The sequence below is a fragment of the Arachis hypogaea genome, chromosome 16, assembly GCF_003086295.3.
Source record: "Arachis hypogaea cultivar Tifrunner chromosome 16, arahy.Tifrunner.gnm2.J5K5, whole genome shotgun sequence".
NCBI classification, from domain to species: domain Eukaryota; kingdom Viridiplantae; phylum Streptophyta; class Magnoliopsida; order Fabales; family Fabaceae; genus Arachis; species Arachis hypogaea.
The window spans coordinates 18,598,245-18,625,346 of NC_092051.1; the positions used below are offsets into that span (position 1 = coordinate 18,598,245).

Below are 27,102 nucleotides of genomic sequence, written 5' to 3' on the forward strand. Positions count from 1 at the left end.
GACCACTCTAAGCACAAATTTGGACTCTTTTTACGGGAGACTCCTCATATTCACTCCTAAAAGTCTAAAACAAAATTACAAGTGACTTCCTTCTCTTTACTAGGTTCTACGAGAGAAATTACTCTCTTCACATTATCATTGTCTTCTCCCTCACAACCTTCACCATCCTAATCTTCACCACCCTAACTTGCATTATTGTTATTTCCGGAGTGATCAACATAGCAAGTCAGTAATACAAATTGGTGTTATTTGTAGTTATGTCTCTGTCGTTCTTGACAGATGTAAGCATTTTGTGTTTATTAATCGATTGTTGTTATTTGTCCATATAGTGAACATTTATTGATTTTGTGTGAGTGCATATTTTGTTTGACTAAATATTTGAAATGGAGATTATTCAATAATATGTATGTTTTGTACGCTTTTTAATTTATATACAGAAGCTTGGCTGGTGTTGTATTCAGTTGTGGGAAGGAGGGAGCTGCACATTAGTGTAGTGTCAGGTGCTGAAGGAAATTGGACCGACATCCAAGTTGCAATACAGACGGTCCGCGAAGTAGCTACCAAAACAGACGGTTCGTTTGTCCGTTTTGTGGCATGTTGGACACACGTCACGCAAAACTCACTTCCCAAACGGTGCACTGAATACCAACATTGACCATGCAATAATCTCACCATCCGAGTTATCACTTTCAGCATTCATTCTCAACTTCAAAACTCTATTCTTTTTCTTCATTCCTCTGTTGCTAGTGGGTGTGCATGGTGGAAAAAAAAAAAGAAAAATGTCAAAGAAACATAAAATTAAAAATGTTGATCGCCGTGAGATTCATATTATACACTATCTCAGTCATTTTGATTATGTAAGTTTGTTTAAAATTTTTTTAATTTTTATAATTATAATTATTATTGTTAGAAATTTAATTGTTCTTATTGTTGTTAGGATCTGAACTTAGAAATATATATAGAATGGTTAGGACTATTCTTCAACGTTTTAAATTTTTTTTCTAAAATTTTTTCACTATTTTTTTATAAAAAATATTATTGTTAGGGGGTTAATTATTATTATTGTTGTTAGACATTGAATCTGAAAATGTAAATAGAATGATGTTATATTTATGTAAAACAAACGCAATATTTTTTTTTAAAATTTGTTTAATATTTTTTATTATAATTATTAGTGTTAGGAAGTGAATTATTCATATTTAGAAAATTAATTATAAAATGTAAACCGAATTATTATTAATTTTTTTATACAACGTTTATTTTTTTTGAAATCTTTTTTAAATTTTTAGTTATAATTGTTAGGAAATTAAATATTATTGTGGTTGTGAGTAATTGAATTTAGGAATAAAAACTGAATGGTTAGTATTAATTTTTAAAAGTACGTTAGTTTATTTTTGTTAATTATAATTATCATTGTTAGGAAGTTAATTATTATTGTTATTAGAAAATGAATTTAGAAAGATAATGAGAATGATTATTAGTATTTTTTAAAATTTAGACATATGTGTTTAATTTTACTTAAGTAATAGTTAATAGATAACTAATATTACAAATTATAATGTTATATATTAGAAAAAATTTTTCTATCGCAAATAAATAAACAGCATCCCTAATGTTTGAGAATTGATTAGGAATGTATGTATTAGTTAATGTTATTAATAGTTAGTTTTGAAAAATTTTAAGGATTAATAATTCATTTTATTTTAGAAGTTATAATTATTTGTTTTAGTTGGATTTAGTCAAATAATTTATGATAGTTGTGTTGTTTCAAGTAATATGTGTTGTTAAGTTAGTTGTGCAAATTTTGTTAATGAGTTGCTGTAGTTAAAAAATTCTTGCTTTTTAGTAGTAAGTTAGTAATAGTTAATGAATGAGTTGACTAATAATTTGTTATGTTTTTTGTAGAAATTAAGAATGTTGACATGTGACCATCCAGTTCTTCCGGATCGGTACAACGATAGGGTGGAAGAGTATTTACGAGTTACTGAGTTTTATCATGCAGATTGGTGTAGTACAATGTCAGAAAATACTGGTGAATGCTCTAATCGAACGGTGGCACCCAGATACACATATGTGACTCTGGTACATGTGTGACTGCCATTATACCTCCTTATAACCCAACAGTACTTCCGGCTGATCATGCTAACTCGGATAAGCCAATCACACCCTGACCCATACTGTGTACACTTCGCATAAAATGTCAACGGCTCAGATTCATACACCCAGTAGTCTACGCTTCTTCGTATGGTATACTCTTTTATTGCCTTAATAACAGCTTCTTTAGAACTGAATTTCATCCCAAACGGTAAATTCACCATCTGCAACAAAAAGAATTTCTGCCACCAGAACAGTCATACAAAAAATATTTAATACACAAATATTTAAACATCAAAAATAAAGATAAATCAATTTTTACTGCATCAATTATGATATAAATCCAAACTATTTATATTTAACTAATTTACTAATTTACTAACAAATACTTATTTATATTCAAGTAATTTACTAACAGGTACTAAATTATATTTAACTAATTTACTAGTTTACTATTTTATACTAATAAATACTAATTTATATTAATCTAATTTATTAATTTACTAATAAATACTAATTTATATTTACTTAATTTACTAAATTAACTTGTAAATACTAATTGATATTTAACTAAATTACTAATTTACCAATAAATTCTAATTTATATTCAACTAATTCAATAACTCCCTAAAAAATTTACTATCTTAAACATAAATACACAAACAGGTAAACAAAAATAAATACTAATCGAGTATATTTTCACACTTCACTTAGCTAGTTAGTCCAACTATCAAGATAAATTATTAAAAAATTCTAATCCTTTTTATAAATACGGAGAATTACGTACCTGCACTGATATAATCCGGAAACTCCGGAACATGCATGGCTTCCAAATCCAAAACTCGCATGAATGATAGCTCTTCAAATGAGATTGTGAAAGGAGTCACAACATCTAACGGATTTTCACAAACAAATGTTACTCCTTCAGATGTTTGTAACAAAATCTGTCCAAAATAATACACCTTCAATAAAATTCTGTCACTCATTTCTCTCAATCACATAAACAAGATCATAAACTTGAGTACTAGATTTTTAGCTATCATGCCAAGCAAGTAAGAAATAGAGAAACAAGAAATCAGAAGAAAGAACCGTTGAAGAAGGAGAAGAAGATGTGATTTGCTCTGATCCAGCATTCACACACTTTTATTTAAAGTCACAAACAACTCGGACCCTGCGATTGGGTTTAGTTCGTTCAAAAAAATTATAAAATACTAAAATCGCACCCTCCGATTCATAACCCAATTAATAAAAAAAATACACACTACTAGCAACTCAGAGGGTACGATTACCACCACTACAACAATTTTGATCTATGGCAACATATATTCGAAACAATACTTAAAAAGTGTTGTCTAAAATAATAAAAAATAACTCTTAATATTTGTTGCAAAAAAATAAGACTATTGCAACTCTTTTAAATCAACATGTTATAAATGTTATTTTTTAGTTAATTAAAAAACATAACAAAAATGTTGCTTTAATAAATTAAATAGACAACATTTATTGTATTCATATATTACATTTTATAAAAGTTGCTTTAAAATTTTTAATAAACATCAACTTATAAATGTTGTCTAAAATAAATTAATATTTTTTCTTAAAATTATAAGCTTCTCTCCAAATATTTTAACAAAATATTTTTTCCCACTTTAACTAAAAAAAAAAAAAGAAAAACAAAATCCCTTTCCTCCACGGGCCTTCAATTCATCATCTTCTTCTCCTTTTACTGAAAGAAAGTCTGAGACAAAACCCCAACCCTAACAAGCACAAAATCATCTTCATCTTCCTCTCTTCGATGATGGCAATAGAGGAGACATTGACGTGTGCTCTTCTTTGCTAATTCATCCTCATCTTCATCTTCCTCAGACATTGACGTGCTACTAAATCATCTTCTTCTTCGTCTTCTTCTCTTCGAAGATGGCAATGGAGGTCTTGAAACGCGTTTGAGCTTTGATTCTCTCTGCTTGTAGTTCGAGATTCAATCTTCTCTGCTCGCAATCGAGATTCGATCCACTTTGTTCGCGTTTGACCTTCGATCGTCTCCGCTAGCAGTTCGAGCTTCCATCATTTCTGCTCACTTGTTCATCACCGGGTACCTATGATTCTGCCTATTCCTTTTTCTTTTTCATTTTGAATCCTAATTTTAATAATGTTGATGTTGCTATTATAGGGTTTTTGGTAATAATGTTGCTGTTTCGAGCTTGCCGTTCATATTTGTGTATTTTGTAACCAGATCTATAAAGTCTTTAGGTTTTGCTTGCCGTTCATCTATGATCTCTTCCAATTTTCCAGCGTTCTTCTGCTAGGGTTCATCACCGCTGATCATTGTTTTACAGGTACTCATGATTTTATCTCTGTTTTTCTTTTCTATTTTTGTGTTTTGAATCCTAATTTTTGGTTATATGAAATTTGTTGCTGTATGTGTGCATTAGTGTTGAAGCAACTCTACTGTCACTGTGTGCGTTTAATGGAACTGCATGTGTATTTTAAATCTTCTGGTTGAACTTAAACTTGTTTTTACATACATAGCTTTGTGCAGTACCATTTTATTTTGGTTTTTTTATTATGATTTTAAATTTTAGCTTATATATATTACAAAATACCTGTTGTTCTATTATTATAATGGGGATGAAATGGTTTCAGAGATGGATTATGGTAGAAGCAGTTGTTGAAGTGATTAGTATAATTATTATGATGAGTTGGTGTGTGAAAGGAGTTGGAGTGAATTGGGTAACACAAGCTACACATGATTTTTACACTATGATGGTTATCGATTCCCCCTTTGAGCATGGAAATCAGGAAGTGGAACCCGCAAACTAGTAACAGTGTAAGTCTATTTTGGGCAGTATCTACTGCCTCCATTGCCTTCAAGAAAACAGATCCCACTTATTCATCAACCCTATTAACCCACTCTAAATCAGTAATAACCAACAATTCATTATCTCTTATTATATATGAATCTTTCGTGTTGAAGAATTAGCTAGCTCTATATATATGACACACTATATATGACACACTACGTTCTTTAATTTGTCCATGCATGTTCATTGCAGCTGTTTGATTTTGCTGACAAGTATAGAGGATCGTACTCGCTTTCTTGCCCATTCTACTGCTCCTACTCAGGTTACCAGGTATAATCTGCCTTGGGTAACGATGAGGTTAGAAAAACTCTTCAAACCATTAATTTTTAGTATTTTTCATTTTTTTGTTATTATTTAATCTTTATAAATACTAAATTATTTTTAACATTGGATTTCCAAGTCATGGTTAATTTGTTAGCGCCCTGAGGCTTGCTCTGTAGTCGGTTCCATTGAATGTTCAATAAATATACTTTTAGAAATTTAATTTCTATGTTCACAATGTATTTTTTTTCTGGTAATGCTAATTTGACTACCTCAATATCTCCAAATTGATCTTTTAGAGACGGTTCTTGTATTTATATTAACATGATGTGTATTTGCACAATTGCTAAAAAATATACATAGTTGTTGGTAATTCTAATTAAAATAACAGTGACTTGTCACAAACTCACAATAGTGTCCCGTGTCCTTTTAGAGTTTGGGATTTGGTAGGCATTAATTTAAGACAGCTTGCTTTTTTAGGTTTGAAATTAATCAAATCATTCTTTAATTTCTGTCATCTATTTATATTTAATGGGTAGTTGATATGGACATGACTGGTAAACAGAGCTCTCAGCCATCAACTTGAATAAAATGTGTGTTTCTAAAATACATATTATTAAGTGAATACAATTTTTGTGAAAAGGACATAAAATCTAAGTTTTAACTTTTAATATGTTCATTATATCATTATTAAAAGTATTAAAAGTTCCCCCAATGAAGTTCTCATCTCAGAAACTTCCATTAATGCTGCATCCCTACTCTCATTTGCTTCCATTAACTCCCTCTTGAGTGTCTCAATTGAAACTATTCACATGTCCTTAAGAACTTAAGAGTGGAACAAGCTAAAATTGTTATGTTTTCTTTTAATAGGATAAACTTAAGAGCCACCAAGAAGCTGGAGACACTCCCGAAAAAGTATTTACTGCAGTATTTGGCAAAGAACAACTAGGAAGAGTTCGATGTTATGGGAGGACAATCACAAAAACATCTCTGCAGAAAGAACGGGAGATTGCTAAAATTAAGCAACAACATGCAGAGACTATAAGTTCAATGAAAACTGAACTTCATGAGACAAAAGATAGAGTCCAAAGTTTGGAGGATCTTGTGAAGCTTCTCTTGCAACAGAGTTCTCTTGGCACAAATATTGATGAAGCACTATCTTTATTACGAGCCAAGGAATCAACACATGATATAAATAGTAAGCAATGTTCGAATGGCAACGATCGTCCTTCCTCATCAACTCGTGATCCAAAGTGATGACCAGGTATAACAAAAAAATTTGCAGTAATTTTTGTGATTTATCATTTATTGGGAATGGACTATCAACATTTTTGGCCTTTGCTTTCTCTGTCTTCTGCCATCTTACTTCATGGTGGCTTCTGCAATACACTCTTGCTATTTTTAATCAATCATCTTTTTTTCTTTTTCCTTTTTAATTACTTATTTTTGTAGCGTTGTGCTACTGTGAGGAAGAAAATTTTTTCCTCATTGCTGAAATAATGTGGCTATGTTGGGGAGTGATGCGTGTTGTCACTGCAACAGACTCTAGTAACTGCTGTTTCATTCGCAGGAATGACAGAAATTGTCAAGGGAGTTGTTTCATATCTTTATCTTTTCATTTTTTCCCCCTTCAAATTTATGTTTCAGTCATTTATTTCTCTGTTGCTTTCTCTCAAACATAAATTAATTAATTTTATACGATAGTGATAATAAAAGAATAATCATTAAAAAATAAAAGAGAAAAATCTAATATAGCAGCAACGTTATTTCCTTCCACACCAAACAGTTATGTGAGTGAAGTCTCTTCCTGTGAGCTTGTTCCTTCTGATTCTATGATTCTAAATAAGAACTACTAAGCTAATACCTTTTTGGAGCAATCATCGTTATCTGAATTGCATTTCTCTTTCTCAGTTTACTCAGGTACTTCATCAAACACATACCATGCATCATTTTCCGTTATTGCACCTTTTATGTTTCAATTTTTTTTTTAAATGCGACTTTAACTAAACCCCAATTCATTTAAATGCAGCAGTTATTGGACTCAGTGGAGGCAAGAGGATTTTGAGTTCATCATACCATTACTCTGATGTTACCGAAAAGCTTTCATTTGGCACTGATTTTGGATCCACACACTATCAGATTGTTCCAACAAAGTCAAGCATAGATATAAAATATGCAAATAGATTGACATTATTTTGATAAATATTAATTACTATTTTGTTATGACAATTATTGTTAGACAAGAATTTTATTATTTTGTTGAGAATTATTGATGAACATGTATTAGAAATACTAATTGAACTTTTTAATATCTATTTTAATTAGAATTTTATTTTTAGTTATTTTGTCTCTTTTATAATTATTTTTTATTGTGCACAAATTTATTTATTAATTAAAATAATTACACATGTATGAACAAAAAATTTTATTGTAAATTTTATTTTTTTTATATTTTTATTACAAAAATAATTTTTTTTTTATCAAAAAGGCAACCCTTTTATTAGTTGCATATTTTGAATATTAGACAACACTTGTATGGTTGCATATCCAAAAGAAAAAGCAACACTTGTATAGGTTGCATATCCAAAAGAAAAGGCAATATTTTAAAGGGTTGCATATTCAAAACTAATAGACAACACTTCAAAGGATTGCAAATTCCAACTTATAAGCAACACGTAAAAGAGTTGCATTTTATTGCAAATAGGCAACACTTTTTAGTAGTGACCAAAATACGAGAGAAGAGACAACACTGCAAAAGTGTTGTCTCAAATACACCTTTGAAGTGTTGTTGTTTTTCAACCAAAGGCAACACTTACCAAGTGTTGCTCTCAAAACCGTTGCTTTTGAAACAAAAAAGTGTTGCCTTGATCTAAGGCAATGGCTGCATATGCAACACCGACCAAAAACATTGCCTTAGGCCCAAAAGTGTTGCCATTGATCAAAAGCAACTTTTTGTCAGCCTTTAGACAACACTTTTTAAATGTTGTCTCAACCTGAAAATGTTGTAGTGCACCTTCCGAAAATCTAAAATTTTATCGTCTCCAAATCGGATCTACCAATTTGTTGAGCCAAATCTGAAACTCAAACAAGTCGCACGGTCTGAGTTCTTGGACCTGACACTATCAAAAAAACTGTCCCACAGATTGGTCTAGAACCCATGACTTCATATCCAGAGAAGACACGTACAAGCCTTCTATATCAAAAAAATTGAGCCATGTTTTGTATGAGTGCCTCTGCCACTTTAGTATGCATGCATAAATATAGAAAAAGTGGTTCCTATGACATTGTTTAAAAAAGGGATAATGATTTTAAATTGTTAAAAAGTTAGATAATGCATATTTAAGATTTTAATAAGTTGAGTTTGACTTTGTGATGTTGATTTTTGTCATATACAGATGATTGAATTTGTAGTGCCTGTATTTTAACACGGTGACAGCTTTATTAAGGACAACAAGAGAGTATTTCATTATATAAATAATAGTGTGAAAAATGGATTTAGATTCTCTAAATTTTGAATTTTATTTTAGAGAGTAAAATATAATTTATTATCATTTATTTTATAAGTGGAACTCAAAAAAAATATAAGAAAAAAAACTTTTAATAATAAGAGATTTCACTTTATCCTTTAAAATAAAAATCTAAAATTTAAAAGATTTAAATTTGTCTCCTAAATATTGATTTGATGAATTATTTTAACATAAAAAAATTATTTGAGGAGCTTAATTATCATACTTACAAACAGATGTATTGATATAATTCAAAAGTCAATAACCTTAAATGCAGACTTCACCTACCCCATCCATAAAGACAAGAAAATAGAGAAATGTGTGACAAGAGGAAGAACAATGATACTAATGAGCTATACTTGTACTTTGATCATTCTATTCTAGATGAGATGAACCTAAATAGTGAAGAAGAAAACAATGACAATGCTGCATATATGGCAATGCAAAGGTCAAAGAGGGAGCTAGAGACTATTTTGTCCCTTTTACTCATGCGGCACTAAACACTTGACGTGACAAGTGAACGCAATACATAGGACAATTCCGTTAAGAGTTGACGGAGTAAGTTAGGTCAGGGACCAAAATGACTGACAGAGTTAACTATTAGGAACTAATCAAATAATTAATTTTAGTTGGAGATTAAAGTATTTCGTCCAAAATTTTTTGGGACCAAAATGAGAAAATATTCTTTTTTCTATATGAATAAAGGTAAATACTTATATACAGTTGTCTTTATATGAAGTTGATAGATTAAAGTTATTAGATAATAATTTAGTCAAATACATCAAATTATTTAACCATTCTCAACCAGCCATTTCACATGAAAACAACTGCATACAAATTTCTATCGTAAATAAAACATATGTGTAGTACGTTGATATTAGAAGCATAGGTATTTTCATTTGTATGGAGTAAAGAACTTCAAATCACCATGTTAAGGTAATACACCTCAAGCACCACCATCTTAATAAAAATTTTCGTCAATTCATCTCTTAGAATATATATTTTAGGGGTAAAGTATTATTTTACACTACAACAAATTCGAGTTGAGGCAACTTTTTAAAAATGTTGCCTATAATAAGGAAAAAAAAAGCACACTTTTTTTTGACAAAACGCAATACTTTTTGGGAGGTTGGCTATACGATCATTATCTTTGGCCTAAAGCAATACTTTTGTGTATTAAAGGAAATTCTTTTTATGGCAACCTTCGAGAAATGTTGCCTTTTTTACAAAAGAAAAAAAAAGTAACTCCATTTAAGGGTTACCTTAGAAGACCCAAACACAACGCTTTAACAAAGATTTTATGGCAACACTTTTTACGAGTTATATTTTCAATTTTGTTACATAAAGCAACACTAATACTGATTTTTTTAAGTTGCCTTTTCATATACCTAGAGCAACAGTTGTATAATTTTTTTGTGGTTATTTTTTCATGTACCTAAAGCAACACTTATCCAAGTTTTTTAAAGTTGTCTTTTCATAAACCTAAAGCAACACTTATCTAAATTTATTTGCAGTTGTCTTTTTTTAATACCTAAAACAACACCTTATTGATTTTTTCTTAGGTTTTATTTTTTATATCTAAAGCAATATATTTTTTATCTTTGTTATATTTATAAGACATTTGAAGGATATATAACACACACTAACAATATTTAAATATTTAAATTTAATTTAATCAATATAGAGAGAATAAGCTAATAATATATATTGCAATATGTATATATAAAGGTGTTTCAAGTGCCAATTAACATACTTGTTAAGTTACCAAGTCAAATAAATAATAAACATAAGTAAACAAAATACATGTTTTTCTCATGATGAACTTGAACTAAAAAGAAACTAGTTTTTCATTTGAAACCAAAAAGATTTTGTTCTTTACTATTGTGCCAAGAATCGCCTTTATCTCTTTAGAAAACTTCATCCAACTATAAGCAAGCTACAGTCAAATCTAAATGGACAAAAAAATATAGTCAAAACATTAGTTTAACAATAACATGTATACTCAAGTGTTACAAGAATTTAGCACACATATACCTAATCATGATTTGGTATAGTCGATGGAGGAGAATGTCGAAGAATTAAATTTGGATCTTGTGCACTATTTGCAGACGATTGCTTAGATTACAAGAGAGAAAACACTTCATCAACATTCATACCAGGAGAAGTTTGTTGCAACATAAGTTTCACAATATCTTCCAATCCTTGCAATCTTTGTTTATGATCGTCTAGTTCAATTTTTAAGGCTATTACCTTCTCTTCACTTTGTTTCTTGATTTCATCTATTTCTTTATTTTTCTTAAGAGAAGTTTTTATAACAGTTCTTTCAAAACATTGAACTCTTCCTATATTCTCTTTACCAAACACTTTTTGAAATGCATTAGTAGAAGTTTTTTCAACTTCTTGGAGATTATTAAGTTTATCCTATACACACAAATATATGATATACCTATTTTTAGTGATACAAATTTAATGAAGGAATCCAACAACCTATTGATAACTAATAGGAGCAACAATCCAACACCATAAAAACAACTAAAATATTATAGTCATAAACACAAAATAGCAACCAAATTAGTCATAAGGACAAAATAACCATACTCTTGTGGTTCTAAACTCAGCTTTATCTCTCAGTAAACCCATCCAATCTATTTTTAAGTCTTGAAAAAACCTAATTATTCATATATTGTTACTACCAATTAACCAAATATGTAAATAATAATGTTCATGCATATTAAATATATAAATTCATCAAATGGCACACAACAATATTATAATTAAAATTAAAAAAAGAATTATATTGCTTATCCAATATGACCGCATCGTTACCTGTGGTGAAGAACATCGCGCCGTCGGACATCGAGGAGAGCACCGCGCTGTTGCCATTTGTAGAGGAGTGCACTGCGATTGAGCACTGCTGTTGCTGTTTGAAAGGGGAGAAAGGATGTGTGTGTTATTGCAGTGGCTATGTTAGGGCTTGTGGAAAGCACTGCACTGTTGTCCGTCGAGGAGAGCACGCATTATACCGTCGCCTGTCAAAGAGAGTACTGCGCCGTCGCAGTACGTGGAGGAATGCACCGCGATTGAGCCCTGCTATTGCCGTGTAGAAGGGGAGAAAGGGTGTGTATGTTGTTGCGTGCAGTGGCTATATGTTAGGGCTTGTGTGTGTGAAGTAGAGCATTACTGAAGCACATTTCTTCTTTTTGTGTTTAAGTTATTTTTTCATTGAAAATATAATTGGTGAGAATATGGTTAAAAATTTTTCTCTAAATTTTTTAGCCATAAACAATTTTAGGTACTTTTTTATAAATGTTATTTGTTCAATTTTTTTGATAATCTTATAAAATATTGTATTTTTATTTAAAAATATTATCTTAAAGTTTTTATTTTGTAACATTTTATAAATGTTGTTTTAGATATTAAAGACAACTCTTTTTATGGGTGGTCTGACAAAAAAAATTGTTATCTTTGCCTTACTCAAAGGTAACTCGTCAAAAATATTATCTTTGCCTATCTAAAATAACTTTTCTTAAATGTTGCTTTGAATAAGGGTTACCTTGGGCAAAAAATGTTGTAGTACTGGTTCCTAACATTTAGATTAAATTCTAATTTGGTCTTTAATATTTTAAATATCTCATTTCAGTAAAGGTTTTAAATGGTTTAATGTTGTCCTACAGTTAAATTTGACACCAATAATTAACATATTTAAAAGACAATATAACGTTCGATTTTAGTACAATTGGCATACCAATGATCACTAATGTAAAAATTTTTTGTTAATATTTGAGTCAAATCTAACGGTAGGATAATATTAAATCCAATTGAAATTTTTTGAGAATAAAATAAAACGTTTAAAACATTAGGAACTAAATTAGAATTAAAGCCAAACATTGAGAGTCAAAATAGTACTTTATCTTATATTTTAAAGTAAACAACCAAACATTCACCTCAAAAAAATTTAGATTAAATTTTTTTATTATTTATATTTTGAAATTTTAAAAATTAATTTTGTTTTTCTAAAAAAAATAATTACATCTGTTAAATTTAATTACTTTAGATTATAATTCATTAAGAATTTAATTGAAAACAATGAACAGATTAATTTATTTGTAAGAAGTAACTTTTTAAAATTTTAAAAATAGTAAAATTTATTAAAAATTAAAATATTAATTTAAAATTTGTTAAGACCAATTTAAATATTTATTTTATATTTTTTTAAAATATTATAAATCATTCACATGGCATCTAATAGGTTATTTCTGTAAAATTCTGTCACTAATTTTTTTTTTATAAAATACAATAAATATATAACAGTTATAGTTTAATTACACATTCTTCTACCATTTAAATTTCAGTGAAAAGAAACACCAAAAAAGAAATAAGTTTTGGACATTATAATTAAGGGTGATAAACGGACATATCTGTCCTGTCCCACCAAAAATTTGATATTTTAACAAGTTAGTTTGCATCGCCTTGTCTATTTAGATGGCTCCAAATGTCTATCCCACTTCGTTTTATGGTGGATTAGCGGAATAAATCCGTTAATTCTCTTTTTTTATTTTTTAAAAAAATTATTAAACTATTTAATATATTAAAAATATATAATTTCATAAATATTTCAATAAATCTATAATTTTTAAAGGTAACAAAATTATAATTTTTAAATTCACAAGACACAAATACTAAAATTTTTATAATTCTAAATATCGAATAAACATAATTATTAACTAAGTTCTTTAAAACAAAATAATAAAACCAATATTATCTAAAGCAAAACAAACATCTAAAATATATAATTAAATATTATCCAAGTCTCTAATCAATTAAATATAATTCAAATTATAACTTAAAATAAAACGAACAAACATTCCAAATACAATCACAAAATTAAGTTCCAAATTCAATTATCATCTTAAAATCAAAAGTTCGTCCTGCCTCGCCAAAATTTACCAAAATCCATAAATTAGACGGTGCGAGTTAGACGAATTTTTTTTATTATAGCGGTCCCAAATTTTTAGTCTGATCTGTCTTTTTTAACAAGTTACGCAATTCAGCTTGACAGATTTCCATACATTTATCACCCCTAATTACAACTGTGATTTTTTTTCAAATAGTTATAGTAAAAGTCAAATCTAAAATTGTTAAATTATATTATATATATATACATATTAACTATTAAAATATATTATTGCTATTGTGTTATATATATATATATATATATATATCAAAAATGCTATTTATACATTAAAATTAACTACTAAAATCAGTCACTAATAATGTATTTATGTATAAATAATACATGTGTGGTTTAATTTATTTTTAATTTGTATTTATATTTTAATATATTTTTTATATTAATGACTGATTTTAGTGTACACATAACATTACTCTATATATATATATATATATATATATATATATATATATATATATATTTACGAATCTAACAAATTTTAAAGTGGGCAAAATATATATGATATAACAATAAAATAAATTTTATGATAATTTAATACAATAAAATCAAATTTAATAATATAATAAAACAAATAAATATCACTATTATATATACTATTAAAAAAATTTAAACTCTAGCAAGACGCTGCCCAATTCCCAGTACGTCCCAAAGTATACGGGTTTATCCCTAAGCAAATTTCTAATAATGAGGATGATCATCTGCACATATAATTTTGTCTAAAGATATATATTGCAGATTTTTTTTTTTTCTTAAAAAGTATCAAACCAAGAAAAAAATTATAAGAATGACTATCGTAATCAACTTATAAATGTAATGAACGTTGAATTTGTCGCAGTAATCACAAAATAGTACATAGTCATATTTAAGTATGACTTATTTTTGACACACATCAATGCATGAGAGTGCTGCTTATTAAAGGAAGAAACACAACGGAACACTATCAAAATGCTGCATTACATACATTTCCCTCGTATATAAGTAAGGACCAAGCTTCTTAATTAATATACATATATAATAGAAGTTGACGGCATTTATTATTTTATAATAATTAGGAGCAGACCTAGATAAAATATTAGAGAGATAAAAAATATTTACACAATAAAATAAAACTAAAATAAAATTTTAAGAGTGGACTAAACTAAAATTTATATATAATTTACATGTAAAAAATTAAAATTAGGAATCATTACCCATTTTCCTTGTACCTGGCTCCGCCCTGTTTATAATGTTCACAAGCTACAAGGTAGACCTCATAAACATAGGAGTTTCATCACTCTTTGTAGGCTGATTATTATTAAAGTCTCCACCAAGCAAATCACCCAACTCTTTCTCAAATCTCTCCATAGCGTTGGAAGGCAAGTAAATTGGAAATAATACACCTTCTTCTCCTTTTTCATTCTCATAATCCATAAAATAGGTTGCTCCATGAAAAGCCGGCCCAGCTCCACCTTGAGACACACCAGCATATAATGCTTTGCCCCATCCAAAATCCGCTTCTCTTAACCCAAAACGTGTCAAGTTTGACACGATACAAGATCCTACGGTTGTAAATAAGGGTCGTCCTTTTGTAACCATTAGATCTGCCACTGAACGCACGTACTCTTCTGTCACCTCAGCTTTTACTTTCTTTATTAACTCTACGGCATAACCAAACGGATTTTCACAAAGCTTCCTTACACTGGCAACTGCTGCCGGATAAACAAAAGCGTTTCCGTAATAACCAAGGGGTATAATAGGGTTAAACCTAGCGCGTGCATTCACGATGCACATCATGCGAACATCATCTTCTGACGCAAGTTGCAATGCTTTTGTACGGCAACGCCATAAGCATGCAGTTATAAGCTCAAATCGAGTGCATTGGCCAAGGTGACGTGGAACCAAACGACGAAGGGAAGCTATTTCAGTTGGTCCAAAGAAGAAGGAGCGTTGAACCATACCGTTCTCGTAAGAAATGATGGTCCCTTCTTTGGTATTTGGAACTTGCTCATATTCGCGATGGTTGCATGTGATTTGTGGTGGGTTTCTTGCAAGTAGGAGCTCCCTTTGCCATACAGGCAGAATGGAAGGTTGATGAGCACCTTGAGCCATTTCGGTTAAAGCACTCACAAATTGTAGTAGACCAGTTGCATCCACCATGGTGTGGTTCACCCGTATGGCAAAAATGAAACCACCGCTCTTAAAGCGTGTGACCTGTCAAAACGAAATTATTTTAGAAAAATATAAAATACCAATATACTATCTACTAACTTATTATCAATAATAATTAATTATTATATTTTAAACATATATATATATATATATAAGAAGATACATTCAAAAAATACATATATAAAAATATTTCTATTAAACACAACCATAAAAAAAATACTATTTTTATTAGATATATCTACAAAAATACTTCCATTAAATACAATTATAAATAAGAGTTGACAGAAGTTCGCAGAAATACAGTTAATAATGTAGTGAAATTGAATTACTTTTTGTCATTCCAACTTTTCTAGGTTCTAGCTCACTATATTATTATTATTATTATTATTATTATTATTATTATTATTATTATTATTATTATTCTCTATAATTTTATATATATTAAAATAAATTAAATAACACATATATTTATACGTAATATATTATAATTAATTTTAATAATTAATTTTTATGTACATATAATATTTTTATCAATTTATTAGATTTTCTATAAGTAAAAAGTTTTAACAATAAATTTTATCTAATTTATAATAAGTGTCTAAAATTAATTATTTAATAAAATTAAACAAATATTTATAATAATTTTGTGTACACTTTTTATGTAAATTTTTATTTATAGTATAAAATATTTTTTTTATGTTATATCATTTTTATTAATTATTTTCTATACTAAAATTAAAACGTACAAAAATAATGATGTATGTAAAAAGTAGTCTATCTATATATATAACATTCCGCTCGCGTATCTTTCCTAAGTAGACATCTTATATATATTGATAAAATAAAATAAAATACTAATTTTGGAATAGAAGAAATATTTCATTTTATATTTAGTAAAATTTGTGAAGAGGTGCTTAAAGCCTTAAACATAACCATTGTATTTGATAAATTAAAAAAAATTATATACTAATCTAATTAATTATTGCGGGCCGTTAATTATTTGCGACGCAACCCCTCCTATTATCAAACAGATTGAGCTTTAATTTTTTAAAGTTTAATTATTTTATTAGTTTTTATAATTTTATTAAATTTTTAATTAAATTTTTATTTTTTTAATTAAATTTTTATATATTTTTTATTTTATAATTAAATCTTTTTTAGTATGAAAAATATTAGAATTAACTAAAAAATTTTTATAAATTAAAAATATTTATAATTAAAAATTTAATTAAATTTTTGACAACATATATTTTAAAAAAAGTTCTATTAATTTTAATATTTTTTGATATGAAAAAACTTTACTTATAAAATTAAAAATTTAGTAAAATGATAGAAATTAACAAAATAATTAAACTATTTTTTAAACCTGTATGAGTAGAAGGGGGCAGTTGACAATTCCATCAGAGCCTGGAACATTATAAAGGAGTTCTTGGGAGCATGGAAATGGAGGTTGAAGAGAGCCACGAAGTTGATCAAGTGTTACGTCAGCATCTGCCTCAATAAACAAGACACCCTCCCCCGTACAATCCACCATCAACTTGCGGCCATGACCTTCCCTGATCCTGCCGGCAAATGGGTAGTAAAACACAAGTGTTCTCGAGAGTGCATCTCTTATAACCCTAACTGGGTCTTTTCCTTCCATAGATGGCTTGTGCTGATAAATATGAAAGAGTGGAATTTGGAAACGCAACCCTTCTTGATCATCTATGTCAGATAATAGTTTAACTTCGTGGGGAGTGGGCGTAGCCGGAGCCACCAGCTCTGGTTGGCGCCTTTGGACTGTAAAGACTAAAGAGGGGGACGATGATAGTGAAGTCATGGTATTATCAGAGAAGTTAAGAAAGAGTTGGGATAAAAAGAATGGTGGATAAGTGGTTTCTATTTAAATATAAAAAAGTCTAATAACCTAACTATAACATAAACTAACTCAATTTAATTTTTTTTATTTTTTATAATAAAAAATATAAAAATATTAATAAAATATATGTTTTATTTTTATTAATTTTTTATAATTATTTTTTTATTATTTTAATCTTTTTATTTTTTATTCTATGATGGAAGAAAATATAAATAAATTAAACTCTCATAATTTAATTTTTTATTTTAGTTTATTATTAAATAAAATATAAAAATATTAATTTTATATTTCTATTTTTATGCTTTATTCTCAATAATTCTTTTTATTCTGTACTTGAAAATAATTGCAGTCCAAGATAATAAAAGTATTGTCAAAAACTCAAAATTTATAGTTCAATGTTATTGGCAAATGGCCAAATGCAGAATATCAACATGGGTTTGGCTTGTATTTTATTTTTGTTTTATTTTTAATTTTAAAATTTTATAAAATAATTTTTTTTATTTTTACTTGTTTTTCTTTACAAATTTTTTATAATAAAAACACAAATTTGACCTACTTTTAGTAATTAACATTATTAATGTTATGGCTTTTTTCAACCGGACGAAGACGATTAATCTGCTATAAATTTGAGTTATATTTTTTGCTCTTAGTCAATAATTATTATACTTGTATCGCGTAGAATTCAAATTTTCAATATTTGTTTAAACGAATGAACGAATTGACAATTCGACCAATCTAAGATGGTTAAATTGACTCGAATACAAAAAAATAAAAAAAATTAAGAGTATATTTAATTTGTATTTTTTTATTTTGTTTTTATTTTAGTATTTTTTTATTTTAAAAATTTTATAAAGTTAGGAGGTATTTATTTTTTATTTTTTTCCATAAAAGTCGAAAAACAATAAAAATGTTTGGCAAATTATTAATGTGCACGTTCAATATTATTATACTAGCTGCTAGCACATTTCAAATGTTTTTCTGTTAGGCCAACACTCCAGAGTCCAGGCCACAACATTCTTGTGCAAAATATATCAATGCCATCGCCATATGAAATGTTTTGATTGGGCTAGACGGCTAGTGGTCACAACCCACAAAGAAAGGTACACACCACACAAGTCATTTCTCGATGCCTAAGAGTTGATTAGCGGTCCATCTTATTTTCAGTAGATTTTCTGTATGTTCATCGGTTAGTTATTAAGTGGTCCAAAATACAATTAAAATGTGGTGTGAAGTCTAATACAATTTTGTCCACTTATTTTCTGGAACTGGTCGGGGTTAAATTAGCTACATAGCTGCATGCTTGCATGTGAAGCGAACGTGGCATTATTCACCGAATCACCGTCCATTTTGGATACATAATATAATAATGTTAATTACTAGAAATGCAGTAAATTGTCTACTACTATCTTAACTTGAAGAAGTCTGAAACTATGTTTTATATGACCTAATTTTACTATGCCAAGTGACAAGTGACAAGCATCGGTGAAGCTTTGTTGAGACGATAGGGCTGTGGTTCCCTCCAAAACTTTTGTAGGTAATTCTATATGATCATACACTACAAAAAAAAAAAGGCCTATGGTCACGGTAAAGGGTGATCATAGATTTATGGTTATGGTTTTGGACTTATAGTCACGGTTTTTTACCGTGGCCTATTTTGACGTGGCTATAAGTTTATGATTATGATTTTTTTTATCTATGATCATGATTTTTATGGTCACAGTTACAATTTTCAAATTTTGACACTTTAGGCCACAGTTTCTAACCGTGACCATATGTTAATCTATGGTCACGGCAAAAACCTAGATATGTACCTAGAGGGCAAACTTGACGGATCTTGAGCAATCTGCTTATGCAATGGAAGTGAAAAGCATGGTTGCAAACTCCTGCATAAGATATCAGCCAAATCAAGCAACAATTTCAGTAATCCTGAACGGCCAAGCCAGACAATGACAACAAGAGAAGAACATGAAACTAGAGAAAGGGTCAGTGAATGTCCTTTATAATCCTGACTAAAGTACAACATATATCCAATTTCTCAAACAGAAACAAACCAAATGTTCTATCTACCTCTAGAAGAAATTACCTATGCACTATGTCCTATGCTAAACAAAAAGAATTAGGAACCATGACATTATTAAGTATCAATTAGTTAAGCAATCAAAAACATTCTAGTAATGACAAAATCTTTACGGAGCAAAAATTATGGCTCTATAAATACATACTTTGACACAACAAATTAAATCATGATCTATTATTTCCCTTGCTTTAAATGAAAAATATTGGCTTCATATGGTTTAAGTTAAAAGAATAGCTACAAGCACAGAACAACATATCCCAAATAGCATAAGTTAGACCTTAGGGTTTGGAGTTGATAAAAAAGCCCCTAAAATTTCAGCCAACAATACTAACTCAGACACCTTATTTGACACTAAGTTCTAACCAATAATAAGCTTCACAGTGGCATGAATACCTTAGGAGCTTGGCGATGGTGGGGTTTCTGCCTTCGGCGATGGTGGGGGATGTGAGGAAGGAAAACAGCGCTGTGAACAGAAACTGAGTTGAGCTCAGCGATGGTAGGGTTTCTACTTTCGACGAAGGTCGGGGTGGAAAAAACTGAAACAGCGCAATAAAGAGAGACTGAATTGAGCTCGGCGATGGTGCGGTCTCTACCTTCGATGATGGTTGGGGGTGTGGGGAACAGAAACGGTGCAGTGAAGAGAGACTGAGTTGAGCTCGGCGATGTTGGGGGCTGGGAGGAAGGAAAACGGCGATGGTGGAAACTAGGAGGAAGGGAAACGCCGCAATGAGGCGAGGCTGAGTTGAGCTCGGCGATGGTGGGGGCTAGGAGGAAGGGAAATGGCGCAGTGAAGAGAGGAAGGGAAATGGCGCAGGAAGGAGGTAGAAGAAGAAGAAGCTCGAAACGGCTAGGGTTCTTTTTTTTTTCCCTAAGTTACAAGGGAATAATCGGGATTTTGGGAGGGAGGGGGAAACGATTGCGTTTGGGGGGGATAATTAAAAAATTAAAAAAAAATTAAAAAATAAAAAAACCATGACCATAGACCACCTTAGACTACCCCTAATAACTGTGATCATAGATATTCTATGGTCACCCTTTTTTAAAAAATCATGACTATAGGCTCTTTTAGGTCACCTCCCAAAACTGTGACCATAGATACCTTTAGATCACTCTCTAAAACTGTGACCATAGATCCTTTTAGGTCACCCTTTCAAAAAACCGTGACCATAGACCCTTTTTGGTCACTGTAAAAAATCGTGACCATAGATGCTTTTAGGCCACTCCCCAAAACTGTGACCATAGACCACTTTAGGTCACCCCACAAAACTGTGACCATAGACCCCTTTAGATCACTTTTTTTTGAAAAACCGTGACCATAGACCCTTTTTGGTCACTATAAAAAACCGTGACCATAGACCATTTTATGTCACTCCTAAACCCGTGACCATAGACCCTTTTAGGCCACCCCCAAAACTGTAACCATAGACCACTTTAGGTCACCCCCCAAAACCGTGACGATAGACCACTTTAGGTCATCCCCCAAAACCGTGACCATAGACCCTTTTAGGTCACTCTTTTTTGAAAAATCGTGACCATAGACCCCTTTAGGTCACCCCAAAATCATGACCGTAGACTCTTTTAGGCCATCCTTTTTTAGAAAACCGTGACCATAGCTTTTTTTTTTGTCACGGTAAAAAATCGTGACCATAGAGGGTCTATGGTCACGATTTTTTGCCGTGACCAAAAAATCGTGGCCATAAACCCAAAATGTTGTAGGATCAAAAGAAAATAAATTAGTTTAATTAGTTAAAATGATATATTTTTAATTTATATACTTAAATTTAATATCCATTTTCACTATTTTTTAAAATTTTTTTGCATGCATGTATTTAAATTAATATTATACTGAATTATATTTGATTTTTCATATTTTCATATATTATTTTATTTTAAAATAATAAAATTATAGTATAATTAATATACTATTAGTTATTAATAAAAAATTAGTATTTTATTTTAAATTAACATTACAAGTTAAATATTATTGTAGTATCAACACTGTTTATATTAATAAATTTTGATATTTTTATTTTATTAAAAATTAAAAATTTTATTTTTTCGTATTATATTATTTGATTGTAATGAAAATAATATCAATTAGTCTTAAAATTTTTAAAAAATAAATATTATCGAAAATAAAATTAATCTTTTAAAATGTTACAAAATAATTTATAAATCGTAAGTCGTAGCCGTCTTTGCATAATTTAAATAAAAAATTAATTTTTTGAAAAGAAAAATCAATTTTTAGATTAAAAAAGATTTTTTTAATAAAAGTAGATTTTTATGAGCAAAATTTTTTTCTCATGTAAAATGATACGAATATGGTGTCGTCTATATGATGTCTTAGGCATAGCTATATGGCTACTAGTAAGGCAAAACTAGACAATATTGAGTACTCCTAGACAATATTGGGCAGAAGGCTAATTTTTTTATTTTTTATTTAGTAAAAAATAGGACAATTTATTAATATAAATAAAATGCATTTGATATTTATCAGAATGCACAAAATGAAAATTGGATACCAAAATGTATTTTTTGTCTATTTTATGTAAACTGTGACAGGGGTCCTGCGGTTTACACATTACACGTAATTCACTATAGGGGTGTCGCGGATTACGTGCAGGAAGAACTGTTCATAAACCGCGACAGGGGTGTCGCGGTTTACGTGTTGGCCTGATTTGTGCATAAACTTCGATAGGGGTGTAGCGGTTTATGCATTACTATAAATACGCTTGAGGGGTCTCGTGGATTACATTTGTGCAGTGAAAAAAAAATCCTAGAGAGAGAAGTGTTGGGTTCTAGAGAGAGGAATAGAGAGAGTTGTGGTTGATTTGAGTTGAGATAGGAGCCGGGACCATGGCAGAGACATGCAGTCTATACAGGCTCAACGGCGTTGCGCACGTCGCTGGGAGCATACACGAAGAGGTTAGCATCATAATTTAAAAATAATGTATTTTGTATAATGTTGTTAGTTAAATTATTAATTTAATTAGTTTTCGTAATTTTCGTTATTTTGGTTATTTTTTAAGTTAGTTATTGTCAGTTAATGTATCATAATGTAGATTTAAATTATTATTTTAATTAGTTTTCGTGATTTTCGTTATTTTGGTTATCTTTAATTTAGTTATGGTTAGTTAATGTATCCTAATGTAGATTTAAATTATTATTTTAATTTTTTTTGTAATTTTTGTTATTTTGGTTATTTTTAATTTAGTTATTGTAATCGAATAATGTAATATTTAAAAAAGCAGTGTATGTTAGCAGCCTAAACTTTAAAATTACTGCTGAATCTTTTATATGTTTGGTTTATTCTGTGACATTCTCCAGCCGACTAGGTGTATATATAGTGTCCAGAGGCAGCAGAATATGCCTCTGCATGACAGGATCATACTATATCTGGAGAGGGCCGGTTTGTACCACCTGGCGAGGCTGAACGCTCGGTGGTTCTGGTTGGACGAGCCCTTGGTTAGTACTTTCATTAAGCGGTAGCGTCCTGAGACGCATACCTTTCATATGTCGTTTGGAGAGTGCACTATCACGTTGCAGGATGTTGCATACCAGTTGGGCCTGCCCGTGGATGGTCTACATGTATCCGGGTGCCTTACTGATTTTGAGAAGTTTATGGAAGAAGACAGGCCGGCTGGGAGTGGTTTGAGGAGCTGTTTGGCGAGCTGCCACCACAGAATAAGGTGAAGCATTTTACAGTCCACTTCACTTGGTTTCATGAGAGGTTCAGGGTGCTGCCAGCTGGTGCTACGGAGGATACCGTACGCATATATGCCCCGGATTACATTATGATGCTGCTTTTCACTCAGTTGTTCGGTGACAAGAGTGAAAATCGGGTTCATATACGGTGGTTGCCCTTTGTGGCGAGGCTTCATGATATGGGCAGTTATAGCTGGGGGTCGACAGTGTTGGCCTGATTATATCGGTGCATGTGTCGGGTGGCCAACAGAAACGTGACGAACCTGGCAGGCCCCCTGCAGCTACTGCAGTCATGGATTTTCTGGCAGTTTTTCAGCCTACGGCCGCGCGGTTTCGACACATAGTCGTTCCCATTGGCATCTAGGTAAACATATTTGTATAGTTGTGGTTGACACTGTAAGTTTTTTTTTTTTAATTATGGTTATACCTGTTGACTATACATAACGTCTTTTATGTTTAGGTGGACCACATATGCATCGATACCAGCCACAGATGTCTAATGATGAGAGGACTTTTGCGTGGTCTAGAAATTTGCGGATAAATCCTCGTTGCAAGTATAGTTTCTAAACCTTCAAAAGTCCTTTCACACAAACGTTTTGGTTGTCACAAGTAACAAACCCCTTTAAAATTGATAACCGAGTATTTAAACTTCGGGTCGTCTTCTCAAGGAATTGCAGGGAGGTATGTTCTTATTATTGGTTATGAGTTTGTAAATTGGGGGTTTTGAAAGTAAGGAAGCAGTATGTTGAACAAAAAAAATAGTAATAATAAAATAAACTCTTGGCAAGGTATTATGACTGAAAGTCCTATCCTTATCAATTGTGATGAGAATTGGATTTTAATCCCACTTTGTTAACCTCTAACTATGAAGGTAGATCAAGTAGATTAATTAACTTAATCCTCAGGTCCTAGTCAATTTCTATGGAAAGACTAGAGTTATTGGAGCAACTCCCAATTTCAACCACTGTTTTAATTGACAGCTCAAGCGTTACCAATCACTTAACCAAAGGAAAAAGGAATAAAATATCTAAATTAAATTGAAAGCACTTATAAATAAAGCAAAGTAAAATTAAATCTGAAAATACCTCGAATTGCATTAATAATAGAAGATCAATCTAAACATAAAGAGTTTATAAATTAAATTGAGAAAAGAAATAAAAAAGAACATTGAACCTGGGATTGAGAGTCACTCCTAAAACTAAGAGAGGTCCTAAATCCTAAGAGAGAGGAGAGAACCTCTCTCTCTAAAAACTACATCTACTCCTAAAATTGTGAATGTGAAAGCTTTTTTTTATGAATGGATGCATTCCTCCACTTTATAGCTTCTAATCTGTGTTTTCTAGGCCGAGAATTGGGTCAGAAACAGCCCAGAATTCGCTGGAGAAGAATTCAAACATGCTGAATTTTCGTCACTGCGACGCGGCCGCATGGAGCACGCGATCGCGTCACCTAGCGTCAGAGCAACTATGGAATATTATATATCAAATCGAAGCCCCAGATGTTAGCTTTCCAACGCAACTGAAACCGCGTAGTTTGGACCTCTGTAGCTAAAGTTATAGCTATTTGAGTGCGAAGAGGTCAGGCTGGACAGCTTAGCAATTTCTCCAACTTCTTGTATTCCTTCCACTTTTGCACGCTTCCTTTCCATTCTCTGAGCCGTTCCTGCCCTGTAATCTCTGAAATCACTTAACACACATATCAAGGCATCTAATGGTAATAATAGAGGATTAATAATAAGCAAATATAAGATCAAAGAAGCATGTTTTCAATCATAGCACAAAACCAGGAAGGAAAATGTAAAACATGCAAACAGTATGAATAAGTGGGTAAAGAGTTGATAAAAACCACTCAATTGAGTACAAGATAAACCATAAAATAGTGGTTTATCAACCTCCCCACACTTAAACAATAGCATGTCCTCATGCTAAGCTCAAGAGAAGCTATAAAGAAATGAAGAGGAATGGTAGAATGTATGAAATGCAACCTATGTATATGAATGCAACTACATGCTAAGATGTTTCTACCTACTTGGTTAAAAATAAACAAATCTTTCAAGAACAAATATGAATTGGATTTCACTAATTCAAATCATAAAAATGAAGCATAAATAGACTTGCAAGAAGAAAATAGCTTATGAAAGCAGGGAACAAGGAATTGAGCATCGAACCCTTACTGGTAGTGTATACACTCTAATCACTCAGGTGTTTAAGGTTCGATCTCTCAATTCTCTACTAACCTTGCTTTCTAAGGCTTGCTCTTCATCTAACAATCAACACAAATTTAATGCACAGATACACATATCAAGAGGTCTTTTAAGGGTTGTAATGGGATTAGGGTCAAGGTAGGATTGTATTTGGCCAAGTGGACTAAAATCTGAATCCTTAATTAACTTAAACTTTCCACCTAACTTAAACAATTCATGTAATCATAATACAAAACCTAACTGTCCATTAACCATGTTTTTCACATATGCATTCAAATTTCAAGTACAGTACGTATGCATTGCTTTCAACACTTAACTTTGGGGCATTTTGTCCCCTTTTATTTATTTGCTCTTTTTTTTTCATTTTTTTATATTATATATTTTTTCTTTTATTTTATTTTTTTTCAATGCATATGATTAAATTATTGAATGCATGAACATATCCTAAACATTTCTTTCACATTTTCAGAAAATTCTAACATACTCAATTTTCAAACCAAATATTTTCAATCCCACTTTTCCCCACACTTAATTCATGAGCACTCTCACTAGGCTAAGCTAACCAAGGATTCAAATTAAGGACATTATTATTTTTCTGCTTAGAGTTAGTGATGAGCTAAAGTAAAGAACAAAGGGGTAAAATAGGCTCAAAGTTGGTTTGCAATGAAAAATGAAAGGTAAGGCCATATGGGTATGTAAGCTCCATGAAACAAAGGCCTCAATCATATAAGTACATGTATACATCAAACCATGGAAATATAGAATTAAGCAAGACAAAGATCACAATTTTAGAGAGAAAAATACACACTAAAATAAAATTTTTGGTTGATAAAATGCAACCAATTCAAATAGGCTCAAAAATCTCACAGGTTTTGTGTGTTCGAGTTCTAAACCATGTTCCAGTATAATATCTCTTCAAACAAGTGTAACATTAAATTTTATTCAAATTAGTGAAATTCTCTAAAAGGTTTCTTGAAAAAGAAAATATTACTTTAACCAAGTGGTAAAATATGCACAAAAATCAAACAAACATGCAAATGTAACAACTAACTACAAAGAAAATTTAAACATTGGTGTTGAGACAAGAAAGTACTAACCCATGGAGATCGGTATCGACATCCCCACACTTAAAGATTGCACCGTCCTTGGTGCATGCTGAGATGTACAGGTGGACGGGTCTTCTCCAACTGATGCTTTTCTCCAAGGATTGTGCTGATGGACTTGTTTGTCTCTCCATGTAAACGTCTTCCGGTTCCCTTCCGGGTGGCCATCCTGAAAGAAAAAGGGAAGAAAAGTGTTCATACCCTGGGTCGAGATAACCGACCTGGGATGACTGGAGATAAAGCGACCGACCTCTTCAGGTCTGACTATCCGACCTCTTCTCAAAGAGCTCAGCCAAATCGACAAAAGAGCCCAG

The 27,102-nt window shown here is 30.7% G+C and overlaps 1 protein-coding gene and 2 long non-coding RNA genes across 3 annotated transcripts; 1 reads left to right on the top strand and 2 right to left on the bottom strand.

The window, feature by feature from the left end:
- The first annotated feature begins 6,141 nt into the window (after window positions 1-6,141).
- On the top strand, window positions 6,142-7,558 carry LOC112758231 (uncharacterized). The gene is made up of 2 exons (XR_003179534.2): window positions 6,142-6,480; window positions 7,246-7,558. It is a non-coding gene; the product is annotated as an uncharacterized lncRNA (long non-coding RNA).
- Window positions 7,559-14,632: 7,074 nt separating this feature from the next.
- Window positions 14,633-17,732, bottom strand: LOC112758227 (benzyl alcohol O-benzoyltransferase-like). Its single transcript, XM_025806842.2, has 2 exons — window positions 17,209-17,732; window positions 14,633-15,884 (listed from the first exon to the last, which is right to left on the bottom strand). The coding sequence occupies exons 1-2, from the start codon at window positions 17,659-17,661 to the stop codon at window positions 14,931-14,933; spliced, it is 1,407 nt and encodes a 468-aa protein (XP_025662627.1). The 5' UTR covers window positions 17,662-17,732; the 3' UTR covers window positions 14,633-14,930.
- Window positions 17,733-19,000: 1,268 nt separating this feature from the next.
- Window positions 19,001-20,705, bottom strand: LOC112759191 (uncharacterized). The gene is made up of 2 exons (XR_003179979.2): window positions 20,171-20,705; window positions 19,001-19,583 (listed from the first exon to the last, which is right to left on the bottom strand). It is a non-coding gene; the product is annotated as an uncharacterized lncRNA (long non-coding RNA).
- Between the last annotated feature and the right edge of the window lie 6,397 nt (window positions 20,706-27,102).

Bases quoted from the DNA above. Each gene is read 5' to 3' on its own strand.
- LOC112758227 (XM_025806842.2), bottom strand. From the start codon at position 17,661: ATGACTTCACTATCATCGTCCCCCTCTTTAGTCTTTACAGTCCAAAGG. The intron at 15,885-17,208 runs GTTTAAAAAATA...TCGTTTTGACAG, and splicing joins GCCCCCTTCTACTCATACAG to GTCACACGCTTTAAGAGCGG.